At 38.6% G+C, this 14,236-nt stretch overlaps 2 protein-coding genes across 3 annotated transcripts in view; one reads left to right on the forward strand and one right to left on the reverse strand.

Moving 5' to 3' along the window:
• LOC135470086 (glucosidase 2 subunit beta-like) overlaps positions 1-10,420 on the forward strand; it is a 31,591-nt gene extending 21,171 nt beyond the window's left edge. The window contains exons 11-16 of one of the 2 annotated variants that reach the window (XM_064748829.1): positions 1,898-2,008; positions 5,557-5,641; positions 6,218-6,287; positions 7,826-7,990; positions 8,746-8,845; positions 9,239-10,419. In XM_064748829.1, coding sequence (XP_064604899.1) covers positions 1,898-2,008; positions 5,557-5,641; positions 6,218-6,287; positions 7,826-7,990; positions 8,746-8,845; positions 9,239-9,388 — 681 coding nt within the window. In that variant the 3' untranslated portion in view covers positions 9,389-10,419. Of the gene's footprint in view, positions 1-1,897; positions 2,009-5,556; positions 5,642-6,217; positions 6,288-7,825; positions 7,991-8,745; positions 8,846-9,238 lie in introns of both variants that reach the window. The other variant, XM_064748830.1, reaches the window with a different exon arrangement.
• A 2,421-nt stretch (positions 10,421-12,841) lies between these two features.
• Positions 12,842-13,916, reverse strand: LOC135470710 (uncharacterized). Its single transcript, XM_064749746.1, has one exon. It carries the CDS (start codon positions 13,914-13,916, stop codon positions 12,915-12,917), a length of 1,002 nt encoding a protein of 333 aa, XP_064605816.1. The 3' UTR covers positions 12,842-12,914.
• Between the last annotated feature and the right edge of the window lie 320 nt (positions 13,917-14,236).

Genomic DNA, 14,236 nt, shown 5'->3' on the forward strand with positions numbered 1-14,236 from the left:
ATGAGAATTAAAGATCATTAAGATAGCTTTTCGATGATCAAAATTACAACTTAGATAAGTATATGAGCATTGTCCTTTTGGCATAGTTTGCTCCTGACCGTAAGACGTGAATTAACAATTTTGCAGGTGAATAATGAATTGATGTCATAAGTGAGCTGTTGTCATGACAACCCATACAAAATGTATGGGTTGTGCAGAGGTTTGACATTCATTCCATTTGGTTCACAAGATATTTTGTAGTTCAGGCTGACAATTGCATATAGGAATTGCTAATAATATGGGATAATAGACCAATAAGACAGTGGCGGAGGCGCGTGCGCGTGCGCATTGAATTTCATTATACCTGGGGCTTCTTAGTCAGCAGAGCAAAACTGTTAAGATTGCTAAATAATGAATGGCAGTACGTCATTGTGTACAAATGTCAGTGAAAAGTTCTTGAGATTAGAGCTTTAATAATAATCAAATAAAACTATAAACAAATAGAAAGTCGAACAGAACGTCAGATATATAAATAAATACTAAATCAAGAATCCAACCAATCAGATTATTACTTGCATGAATATGCCCTGTGGAATTTTAAGCAATGAGAATGCTTGAATGAGTTTATGTTGCATAGTGCTGCATATGGCTTGTATTAGCATAATTAATTGCATGAGTTCTAAGCAGAAGTATGCCCTGGATTTATTTGATTAATTGGGGCCTCCGTGGCCAAAGGGGTTAGCACGCTAGAACTTCGCAATGATCCAAGCCCCTCCCACCAATGAGGTTGATGTAAGTTCAATTCCAGCTCATGCTGGCTTCCTCTCCAGCCATACGTGGGAACGTCAGCCAGCAATCTGCTGAAGGTTGTGGGTTTTCCCTGGGCTCTGCCTGGTTTCCACCCCCATAATGCTGTATGCCATTTTATAAGTGAAATATTCTTGAGTACATCATAAGACACCAATTAAATAAATAAAATATCTGATCAATAAATGTTACCTCAGAAATTCTGGTGATGAAATACAACTTTAAAATACTTCGAACCAAAACAGAAGAACTCCCACCTGATATTTCTTGATATATTCTTCAGTTAGTACTTTTATCTCATTCATGAAGCACTCCTTAGATTCTTTGCCTTTCCTATATTCCTTAATTTTCACGCATTTTTCTTTCCTCTGGTTAACACTCCATCTGAGTTTATATGCTTGTTGTTGTGGTTTAATTTTATATGAACAGTTTTATTATTTGTCTGTGATAACTTTCATGTTGTTTTACCTGTATATTGATGTCCTTTGTGAACTGTCTATAGTGTGTCGTTTAAAACACCTGTACACCTGTGGATAGGGATGATTTTAGTAACTGTATACATATGACAGTGTGGAGACTTAGTGTAAATATGATATTTTTGATTAAGATGCCCTGATTAATAAACTATTAAAATTTGTTAAATTTGAATACTCCAATCCTTCTGACAAGCACACCACAATTGCAGTTGTTTCATCAGTTTTACTAGCAAGTGTTTCTAACATCAGAATGATGGAGAGAAATTGCATCACCTAAGAACATGTGAAATAGGGCTGTTAAGAATGAGTTTTCGTGCTTTGAAGTCACAACAGAGTTCATGATCTTCCACAGTGTGAAAAACGCTCTCACCAGAAAGTATATCTCATATGTGAAAAAGAAATTCAGTCAATACTAATAAAATAACAAAAGATGCATTGTGAAAAACCTATCATTTCCACTTCTGACACCAAATTTTGCATTGAAGAATCAGTTTATTGAGCCCACTTCTGACACCCAAGTTTGGCATTATTCAATCAGTTTATGCCACGCACTTCTGGCACCATACATGTATTTTGCCATGTGCAACCAGACTTTATAAATACCACTTCTGACACCAAATTTTGGTGTATGTTAGGTACCTCCTCCACCAACCTTTGATGATGAGGATGATGATGAGGAAGATGATGAAGACGATGAATATGATGATGAACATTATTCTGATGAACATGATGAGTTTAGAGAGGAAGTGAGTAACAGCAAATTTTGTGGAGTGACCTTTGCTGTCATTGTGAAAGCTTATAATGTGCTAGGGTATGGTCATCCTGCAGTATTTTAGATGTGCTTCCAGTGCCTTTTTAAGGACTTTCCTGCCAATTCCATCCCCACCTATAATCTCTTCTGTCCTCATCAAATTAATTTAACTGTATTTCACCTGAAGATTGATTTTTAAAAACGCATTTGTATATGCAATAAAGCGTCTTTTTGGTGCCAACACTTTTTTAAGTATTGCTGATAAAAAATCAGTCACAAAAGAGAACTGGTGAGTCACCCAACAAGCCAAATGAGTCACTTGTAAAATGGTAAACTTCAGGTGAAATACAGCATACTGATGTTCTTTTCCCTGCGATCATTTCAGTTTCACTTTCACTTTACTGTACGTCGACTATTTATGTTATTCTCCCCTGCATTATTGCAGCTATACAAACTTTCTCTGCTGCTTTTATTTCATTATTCTCATATACAGCAATCATTATCATACACAAGTGTTAGTTCACCAAACTATAAACTTCCTCAAAATTACAGTTGTACTAATATTGTTCTCTCTGTGGGAACAGGCAGTTGTGTCTTCAGTTGTCATTCATAATTTCCTTCCAGTCATTGTGGGCAGTATGTCTGGTTTTTAGTTTACCTATTTAAAGTACAGCAGAGGCTTACATTATACCCAACTCCTCAGCATCAATCAGTTTTATCAATGTTGAGTTATTGAAATGTTAAGTGTGATACAAGTGTCTCGGAATGTACAGCACACATTGAGCCAAAGTTCTTGCATACATTTAGAGCCCGATAATATGAAGGTCTTCCATTGTTTTCGTATTAATTACTGTAAATTACAAAATTCAGGATGGTCTCTTGTGTATTGGGATCGATGGTAAAGGCAAAGAGAAAACACTAAAATGAAGTGTATATTAGGTGAAAGACCATTAAACACTGTCTATGAACATAGCTGAATTTATCCAATCGAGTAGAATGGTTTTAAAACATCATAATCTACGGTGGCCTGTAGTGACCCAGAGGGTACCATTGACATCACATCCATGTTTTTTCCTTGGAATAGTTTGAACCAAATAGGTCCATTTGGTGAGTGCATTCATAGATTACAAGTATACAATTATAATGATGAAACCAAGTAATGTATGTATGCTAAGTGGCAAAATCCAGACATGACATCACTGGTCTGGATAGGGTCAGGTAAAGTATCCACAGAATCAAAAGTTCCAAATGCAGTTTTCTTGGTTGAAAAAAATCTAAAAAAAAAGTCCTAATATTTTTTTGACAGTTTTTATTGGGCTTTCATCTATACTTATTGTACGGTTTTCTTTGCCTTTAAGGTAAATGTTGAAGGAAGTATCTCAGAGAAAACTTTATGTAGTACCTGTATTTATATGCTCAGGTTTTGCATACATATGTTAGTGCAATATAACAAAGGGCATATTTCGTCATTGGTTCCCTGTGTATTTTATTAAAAAATTCAGTACTTGGCCTCATTTTTTTTTTCAGAATCCATATATTATGTATAATATATTCACATGAAGACCTGCTCTCATGTGTTTTCTACAGACGAGCTTTTTGATAACCATGTCATTAAATCCATTTTTAATAGTTCTTTATTAATGTGTATTATGATATTTAAGGCTCTGTATCTAACCTTAGGGGCATCATCAATGGGTTTTGCAAGAAAATAATCTAACAGCCTTGAGTAAAATTCCTCTAAATATGCCTTCTAACCTTCATTTGTGGCTTTTCATGAAGTGTTTCTGCTTTCCTGTAAAACTGTGAACGTTTTAAATTACTGATTTATGGGCGACTCTTGTTGGTTTTTAATGTTATGTACATGAATTTATGTCAGAGTTACCCTAGTTCTTGTAAAATTTGGCACACCTGGTCTTCTCATTTTAACCGATATACCTGTATATGTAATTGTAGCAGGAATATGGTTTCTTTTTTCTCATATGGTTAGACCAAAAATCTAATGAACAACATACTCATATCTTTACTTTCCCAAAAAGCTGGTGAAAAAAAATGTAACATTGTACTTTCAACACCACTAAAATCTGTTACAAAAATAAGAAGAATTAGGGGTATGTTTATTTGACCTGATTGACCCATGGAGTGCAGCTTACCTCTATAAGATCTTACCTCCGTGTCATCTGCTGACTAATAAGTATACATTTACATCATTCCACCATTTATTGTTCAGGTGATTTCATAAGTTTTGCTCACCCTAATTACTCGACTGTTTCGCCAATGAAAATCTTTCAGTTATGCACTTTTTTAATTTGCTTTAGCAACAGAACGACACTGGTTAGGCTGACAATTTCAGGACTTAGCAAAAAGAACAATTTTATCAGTCTGCGCAAAATCATTTTCTCAGAATACAGTTGAATAAAGACCTCGCAAACACGTGCAAAGGGTGAAGAATCACAATAGTATCATGGCCACATCATGTAGATGTAGACATGTACAGGGGAATATTTTTTTTTTTTTTTTTTTTTTAAATGTGTTGCTGTCAGGCTACATTTGACGGAGTTATAGCCCTTTCCATTGCAAATCATTGGAAAATAACCTTGTCTTGAAGTCTAAACATAAACACATTGTTCTTGAATGTGAGAATTATCCTATCCGTGATAAAGTAATGATTACCATAGCTGAAATTGTATAAAGTTTTACCTCCAGGCTGTTTGTAGGTCATGTTAATGTGTTTTTAATGTGAGAAGATATGCTCAAGTGGAATTTTGGATTGGAGATTATGCAGGAAATCTTCAACCTTTTCAACTTCAAAGCATTTTTTTCTGTGGAATATGTGCATGCATTCATTATTGTTTGTGATTTTGGTATGTTTGTGTCACTAATTACAGATTATTTCTCTACACCCCATAGTTCTCAGAATGTTTCAAAATATTGCTCACAGTGTCGAAAAATTAGGGTAAATGTCATCACCTGATGATCTCTGTCTCTCACCTGTTGTTGTCACATGTTATGTGACGTCGGTTCAATCCCAGCATAGGACATTGAATTTGGCTGGAGATCACCTGCAGTACGACATACATGAAGGTCACATGTGGAAGAGATTTTGCCTGTGATTAATTCAGCAAGTTTTGATGATTTACTACTGCAGCTGCACCACAATGCTGGAAGTCGTTGGTATGGGGTAAAAAAACAATGAAATACTGCATCTGTTGTTCTTGTTTTCCCAGACCAGAAAGCTGGTGGCCATCATACTAGGTGAAACCTGTGAAGTGTATGGTCAAAAAAAGTATACTAATTTTGGACTTTAATAAATTTTCCCACATTTCTGCTCGTTAATTAATCGAAGGTGGAGAGGAGGGGTAGTTACGTCATCAGTTCTTGCTGTAATTACCAATAGAAAGTTGTAAAGCAATCTTTAACATGCACACATGACTTAGGATTTCAGTGGTTGCATTTTAGATTTTTGGGGTGACATTGAAAATCTGAATATGATCATGGTACTTGTTTGACGGAAGACTAACTTGTGACATTTATTGCCGCTTGCAGGCACGAGGGGATGATGGGAAGAAGGAAGAGGCTGAGGAGGAGAAAATGCCTGATTATAACGAAGAAACCAAATTACTGATCCAAGGTAACACTGCTTTTCACTACTCCATCACACCTGTCCAAAATGAAATTTTTCCTTGTTCACGAACAAGATACTTATTAGTTTTGTGATAATGGGTTTAAAAGCTCGATATACATTGATATTACCATCTGTATACAATAAAGTCACACTGGAAGTCCTTTTCACAAAATAATTTTAAGATATATTCTTCTAATTGTAATCCAAGCAGCATGAAATCAATAAAAGTTTAACCACTGAGTCTGTGCTGCAGTTGCTGCAATTTCAGCCTAGTTTGTGCATCCATCGACTAAGTTCAAAATTGCATCTTTCTGAAAATAAAGGCTTACTAAAATTATGAAACCCTGGTGAAATATTTGAAGGAAAATGGCAGAAATAGCATCTTCAGAACTTCATACTCACATGAAGATGTCTACTAGGACAGAATCTAATGAAGGTGCCATGTTTAAAGATGCCATGTTTAAAGATGTAGTTATGACCTTTGACTTTTTTCAATTTGTTATTTCACATTTATGGTTTTCAGAGCTGAGTCAGAAAAGCTTTATTTCCGATAAAAATCCATCCACTGTTATTATTTTTCAGTTGCTGATGAAGCAAGGAATAATTTTAATGAGGCCGATGAAGAACTGAAAAAGTTAGACAAAGAAATTAGGTGAGTGGTTATATTATACATCTTTCAATAATAGTTTAATCTGTATCTTTGCATGAGTGAGCTGGGTACATGCAGATGTTTGCCTTTATAGGTGGAATCTTCTCCACTGAATGTGGGTCATATTGCTTTATGTTTTTCATCTTTTTCTGTCTGATAGTTACACTATATTTCATTGAACAAGTCTGAATCCTGTACTCAGTGTTGGTCAAGTCTACAAGATCGCCACGATATGGCTGAAATATTGCCGATGTGGCGTTAAGCCATAATCATTCATTCAAGTTTACAAGATTTGAAAAAAAGCTCCTTCAGTTTGCCCTTCAGCAGAACTGCCACGGCCTTGACCTTTAAATAAGGAGGTTTGTAAGGCACATTGTGAAATTCTTGTAAAGGTATTAAACATGGTATGTAAATGGTATGTAAATGTAAATAAAAGTAGGAGTAAAGGGTTACACTGATTGGCACAGGTGACCCAGGAGTCTCTCAAAAATGCGGTCATTGTGAGTTTATGTCCAGCTTCCTCTCCGGGCATATGTGGGAAGGTCTTGCAGCAGTGTGTAGATAGTCGTGGGGTTCCCTGGGCTCTGCCCAGTTTCCTTCCATGTAGACACCAGACGTGACACCTCACCCAATCACATTACACTGACACAGCTCTGTTTCCTGCTCAAACTTCTCAATGCTGAGCACCAAACAAGGCAGCAACAAGTACCATTTTTTTTTTAAGTGTTTTGTATGACACCACCCAGGTTTTGATCCAAGGTCTCCTGACTTCAAGACGGACGCATCCGGTTCGGGAGCGGTAGATCCAGGGTCAGTCCTGGGTCAAGTCAAACCTAAGACTTCAAAAGAGGATTTAAAAAAGAATTAATCTTGCACAAATACACCGTCATATAAGTGAAATATTCTTTAGCAGAGCCTAAAACACCAATAAAATAAATAAATAAATCATAAACAAATATAGGAATTTTTCCACGAAATATCTTTTTCCCGATCGGAGGTGTTTATACTTGTTTGTTTTATGCAATACAGGTATGTACAATATGCCCAAGTACAGTATGCCCAAGAGTATATATACCGTCCCCGTTAGCACAGCTGGCAGAGCGCCCGCTTCGGGAGCGGTAGATCCACGGTTAAACCTGGGTCGAGTCACACCTAAGACTTTAAAAAAGGAAGTTGTAACTTCCTCGCTTGGCGTTCAGCGTGAAAGGGATAGTGCAACGACTGGTTGACCCATATCAGTATAATGGCTCAGGCGTGGTCGCTTACTTGCCTTCGGTAAGGCGTCTCAGTGAAGCAGCGCTAGATAAAAGAGCGGTGGAAATCCGTCCTGCAATAAGGAGGCGCATTACATGCACTCTAATGATTCCTTCGTTGTCATATGACTAAAAATTTGTTAAGTACGACGTTAAACCCCAAGCACTCGCTCACTCATTCAAGGCAGACTCTCTAGCCATTCGGCCAAGGAAGTAGGAAACAAACATGTAGATCAGTAATTAAGTATTCTGACAATACTGATATCATTCATTTCTTTCTCTTTGCAGTGATATAAAAGGATTCTTAGAGTTAGACCTGGGTCCAAATGCAGAATTTTACTTTTTGAGAGAAAAATGTTACGAAATGACGGACAGAGAATATGTATATAAATTGTGTCCCTTTGACAAGGCGACACAACGTCAGAAGAGCGGTGGGGCTGAAACTACTTTAGGGTGAGTTATGCATGCGCAGGCAAAGCCAGTGTGAAGCGTTTTGGGGATTTTAAGATGATTGGCTGTAAAACCTGTTTCTTTACTAACTTTTGTTGGCACAGGGCTTTAATGTCTCCTGACCGAGACCACAAACTTAACCAGTAAGTTTGTGTTCAGAGTTATAACAATGGTAGGTTTTAGTTGGATTTCCAGCGTTTTTCTTTCTGTCTTCTCCGGGGCTCGTCTCGGTTTCTTCCCATCACAAAGCTGGCCCTTGCCATACATGTGGAATATTCTTGAGTACGGCGTAAAATCAAATAGATAAATAAATATAAAATGACTGCGGTATTATTGGTGAAGGAAACCAGATTAAACCACTGACCTGAGGTGGGTTACTAACAACTCTCCCACCATTGACTTTTTGGTACAATGCTCTGACAAGGAGCTTTAGCTTTTTTTTTTTTAGTTCATTTATTGGATGATGTAGCTTACAGTACCACAAAGGCAAATAAATCATTGCAGCTGCATATTGGAGGACAAGTGCATATTGGAGGACAAGTTTTATTCAAAGATATTGAGTATTTGGGACTTGAAAGCACGTAATATTGAGTTCATTTCCTTTGCACATTCAGTTTTTCCAATCACCTTGATACTACAGGTACAATGCTGTTCTGCAAATTCAGTGAATCTCTGACTCATATCTATGGGTCTGACTAGGATTAAAACAGATAGCACTAGTATGCCACTGAACCCCTGTATTCCTATTATCTCCTCAGAAACTGGGGGCACTGGTCCGGCCCAGCTGATAATGTGTACTCCAGTATGAAGTATGATAGAGGTCAGCATTGCTGGAATGGGCCAGACAGATCTGTGGAGGTGAGTTCTGTAAAGGGAGGTAACATAGTCAGAGCATGTGTCAGGGACTGGTGATGTAGTTGATCTACCTAGTTTGCCCAAATACATGTAAATTCATGAAATATTATGGTTTGTGCTGAGGCTTCAAATGTGTACATATTTTATGTTAGTCTGCTTTACTTGCATATTAACTATTTAACTATTTAATCTGTACATTAGTTTCCATAATTATTTTAACTGTTGACACTGCCATATCTGTGAACTTAACGAGACCTTTTAGTGACCTATGTACTACATGTATTATCCAAAGCTGCACGGAATATGCAGACTGAGGTTTGTTGTGTTATCACTGTTTTTCTTGCACCAAGTTTTATTTAACATTTTGACCTGTCTTCACACCTTTTTTTTCTGCAGGTAATATTGCGCTGTGGCCTGGAGAATATGCTCACAGGTGCTTCTGAGCCAAATCGCTGTGAATACCAGTTCATTTTCACAACGCCCGCTGTGTGTTCTCAAAGCACAATGTCGGATGACGCTACACATGCGCCACATGTCGAACTTTAAACCTGTCTATCTGTCTGTCTTTGTGTTTTCATTCTCACCTCATTAAGTTTTTTTTGATAGTGCTTAATCAGTTGTAGCTGACAAAGTATTTATTTCAAACTATTGGCATTTTCACGGCATATTTTTAACATTGTTATACATTAAAAGGTTGAAGCATTAAGTACTATGGGATGTTGTCTACGACTTCTGAAGTATTCATTTAGAATGCTTATTCTGCCTACTCTTTGGCGTTTTTATTCTGGCTCAAAAAGAGTAGCTCAAAAATAGTAGCTCAAAAAGAGTAGCAGCAAGTATTCATTACTGAGTCGGGACTGCATTTTGAAGTGGAAGATGCATTTCATATAGATGGATGCTCTCAGGTTAAATGTCCCATTTCTAGTTTTCCATCAACATTTGGGAGAGGCAAAATAACAGTAGGGAGTGATTGTCATTTAAGTGCATGTCTAAGACTAATTTTATTGGAAAAAATACTTCAGTTTAAGCTGAACTAAAGTTGATACTTTCAGCAGATGGCATTGTAAAGCCAAGCAAAGGTGTTTAAAGATATTCAATTTTTACCTGATATATTAAAGTTAATGACTACAGCATTAAAGTCAGTCTGCGTGTCTTGTGCATCTCACATTATGGTATTAGATAGGTTCTTATATAACTTGACATTGTTGAGTATCAATATCCTGAAAAATTATAGGGTCAAGTTGGATTTATGCCTAATACCACCAAAATGAACAAAGCAGACTTTTGTTATTTTGCTCTTGAGTGCAAAACAGTATTGTAGAGCATGTTTTTTGTGCTGAATGCATTCCAGGATGAGTATTTATTGAGCAAAGGAAACAGTTTTTACCAGTTGTCATAGTGGTAGTAAAACACATAAAAGTGCTTGTAGCGAGATGCCAGAATATTTAACATGCTGTTTCTGTTTCAAATTGTAAACTCGGATAAAAACTGATTAAATAATAAATGTTCTTCTTGGTCAATATTGTATTGGTGTTATGTGTGTTTTATATATACATCACCTTCGCTCTAAAAACTAGGTATGGGTAGGGATGGTATAGTGATTGGCATTCGTTGTGTTGTCATTATGTGTTAACTATTTAATTGTTGTACTGTAAAATTTTTCTCGTATAACATGACTGGTCTTCCAGCAACCTACGGGTAGTCGTGGGTTTGCCCCAGGCTAAGACCAGAGGAACGGCGACAGTGTGTTAGACGTACAGCATAGAGAGTAAGACGAGAGCAACGGCGACAGTGTGATAGATTTACAGTATAGAGAGTGAGACCAGAGCAACAGCGACAGTGTGATAGACGTACAGCATAGAGAGTAAAACCAGGGCAACGGCGACAGTGTGATAAACGTACAGCGTAATGAGTAAGACAGGAACAACGGCGACAGTGTGATAGACGCACAGCATAGAGAGTAAGACCACCTTACCGGTGAAATACAGCCTCTTGTCAATTTACCTCAGTCAGGGTTTTATTCTAACTGTTAATGTAAATGTATAAAAAGTAGCAATTTACACGCCCTCTAGCTTCATGGCTTAAGCTGAATTAGGTAAAAAAAAAATATGTAGTGATGTTAATTGCAATTTAAAAGATGTCCCTGGTCTAGAATTACTCAAATTGCTGTGTTCTCATCACATTTAACATACAATCACTTTAAAACAATGCAAAGGGACCAGGCCTCGGGGATACTTAGTCCACGGGCAAAATCCTGGTTTATGCAGGAATACAAAATAATCAAACACGTACAGCATAGAGAGCAAGACCAGACCAACGGAGACAAGAGTGATAGCTGGCAAATGGTAGCAACGTAACCTGTGACCTCTTGCCAGTTTACCTCAGTCGAGGTTTTATTCTAACTGTTTATGTAAGTGTATAAATAGAGGCAACTTACACGACCCCTAGCACATACCGTTCCCTCTTTCAGTCTTACCGTTATTGATTTCCATTTGTGGCATGCACATGTATTTGTGGGAAATTGGAATGTGCGTCACTTCAGTAAATTCCTCATTCGTCCAACCGTAAAACTGACTGCAATGTTTTGCAGAGCAATGTTGAAGGTTTAGAACAGCCAAATAAATGAATACGATTAAACAAAATGACCTGTGTGACAAATGCTATGAGAGACTGAATAAATGAATGTCTGAATGCAGTTTCACGCCCTACTGTCCGTATCTTTGATATATTCAATCTAATTGAAATTTATTTATTTGATAGAAGTTTTACGCCGTACTCAAGAATATTTCACTTATACGACGGCGGACAGCACTATGGTGGGAGAAACCGGGCAAAGACTAGGAAAACCCACAGGTTGCTGGCAGGCCTTCCCACGTACCCTCAGAGAGGAAGTCCGCATGAGCTGGTCTTGAACTCAGAGCCATCGAACTGTCTAGAAGCTCCATGGTCATTGCGCCGCGGGAGTCCAACTAATAAAACTTGGCACCAATACAGCATTCCCAGATAAAACAGCAACAGGTGATAGGTGAATTAATAAAACTGCAAAAAGTACATCTAAACGTTTACGCCAGTGTAATAGGCCTACGTTAAGACAGTGATAATACAGCAGCCGGTTGATTCATATCATGAGGATTACCGTCTGTCGCCACACCAGTCACAAATCTCGTATTGTGCATACAGTTCATCGATCTTCATGTCCATTCTCGCTTCTCGCTACAGACTTTACCAACAGGATAATGTGTGCCCAGCTATATCGTCAGTAAGTGAGTATGTCTTAGCTGAATAAAACCATTTTAACACCCACTTAACTGCGGGTTTTCATAAAGAGTTAATCTTGCACAAATACACCGTCGTATAAATGAAATATTCTTTAGCAGAGTCTAAAACACCAATAAAATAAATAAATAAATCATAAACAAATATAGGAATTTTTCCACGAAATATCTTTTTCCCGATCGGAGGTGTTTATACTTGTTTTATGCAATACCGGTATGTACAATATGCCCAAGTACAGTACGCCCAAGAGTATATTATACCGGCCCTGTCAGCACAGTTGGCAGAGCACCCGCTTCGGGAGCGGTAGATCCACGGTTAAACCTGGGTCGAGTCACACCTAAGACTTTAAAAGAGGAAGTTGCAGCTTCCTCGCTTGGCGTTCAGCATGAGAGGCATAGTGCAACGACTGTTTGACCCATATCAGTATAATGGCTCGGGCGGGTCAGCTTACTTGCTTTCGGTAAGTCGTCTCAGTGAAGCAGCACTAGACAAAAGAGCCGTGGAAATCCGTCCTGCAACAGGGAGGCACATTACATACACTCTAATGATTCCTTCGTCGTCATATGACTGAAAAATTGTTAAGTACGACGTTAAACCCCAAGCACTCACTCACTCACTCATCCAAGAGTATAGAGCACATTCTAAATTAAAGATGGTTTTTAATGTCCACAATACTGTTGAAAATGGCATGGCTGAAGAAAAGTACAAAAAAATTGTTCCTCCAGTGAAGCACGTGTACAACAGCACTCATCATATGAAATTCTGTTGTGAAAATCGTCGCTAAGACAGTCTTATACTAGCCCTGTCTTCTTACCCATAGTATTTTCGATGGCCATTTCTCGAAATCTCCGATTTCCAACGGATGGAGGTCCATTCTAGAACGTTTCGGGACAAACCCTTTAATTTCCAGTTCCTCCAGTGCGATCTGAATGGGTTTCCTGAGATTCTCATTGTATGTGAAACTCATGAATATGCATTCGATGTGGATGATTTCAAAAAGATGACTGCCTGCGAGAACCATCGGCTCTTTGCCGCCAATATCTATCCGAATAACGGCCTTGTTGACGTCGATAAACTTAAGGAGGTCGTCAAGAAAGACATTTTTGACGACTCTGTGGTTCTTGACGTCTTTCACGGTGATGAATTCCCTGGGAATGTGATGTGGGTAGGCGCCTGCAGCGTTCTTAGCGGGCACAAAGATGAAGGAGTAACCCCTGACGGTGGTCAACGCAGCTTCTACAAGAGTCACTTTGTCCAGAAAACGGTTGGTATAGATGCTCTTCTTGAGTCTGCTCACTGTGCTGTGGCAAGCGTCCACCGCTAGCACCTTACGTCCCATAGCCGCAGCGGTCAGCGTGAACACACCCAGGTTCGCACCGAGATCTAGTAAACCGAGTTCCTTGTCTCGATTTAGAATGGTTTCTAAATCATGGAGCTGATCAGATTCCCAAGTCTCGTACATCTTCAAAGACTTGGATACCACCTCGTCCCTCGCCAAGTCATATATGCATATCTTGACCTTCCGGCTGGCGGCCTTGAAAGGCACACAGTTCACGTCTTCCATGGCTAGATGGTCCAAGATCTCACCGACATCGCGAAAAGTCTTGCCTCTTAGTTTCGCCAGCCCGGTGGATAACAACGCCTTGACTTTGGGCGCCTGTAACTCTGGTGCCTTTCTCTTTGGTTTTTCGTTCTCTTTGGAGGACGTCAGAATGTAGTAAACTATGAGAACAGTAAGAATGTACAGCAAATGCCAGACCTTTACACGCCTGAGGAATCTGAATTTGAATGACGTCATGTTTCCACCGGTATTCGATGACTTCAGGAAGTTCCACGGCGACTGCTGACCACCAAATCAGACAAGATAATGTAACTGACGTGTTTGTCTGATACAAACAGAAAGAAGCACCCACCGCTACGGTATGCCCATAGAGCAAATGCTCTTCAGTTCATGTAGTTTAAAAGTGTGTTTGGCCACGTGGATCGGCCCACAAGACTGTAGACAGGGCAAGCACCTCCAGGTCTTCTCCTTGTCACATCTGTTATCAAGACACTATACATGTACTGTGTACTCTGTACGTGTACTACTTATGATGTCTGGGTAAATTAGTCGCACAA

The sequence above is a fragment of the Liolophura sinensis genome, chromosome 7, assembly GCF_032854445.1.
Source record: "Liolophura sinensis isolate JHLJ2023 chromosome 7, CUHK_Ljap_v2, whole genome shotgun sequence".
Classification (NCBI taxonomy): Eukaryota; Metazoa; Mollusca; class Polyplacophora; order Chitonida; family Chitonidae; genus Liolophura; species Liolophura sinensis.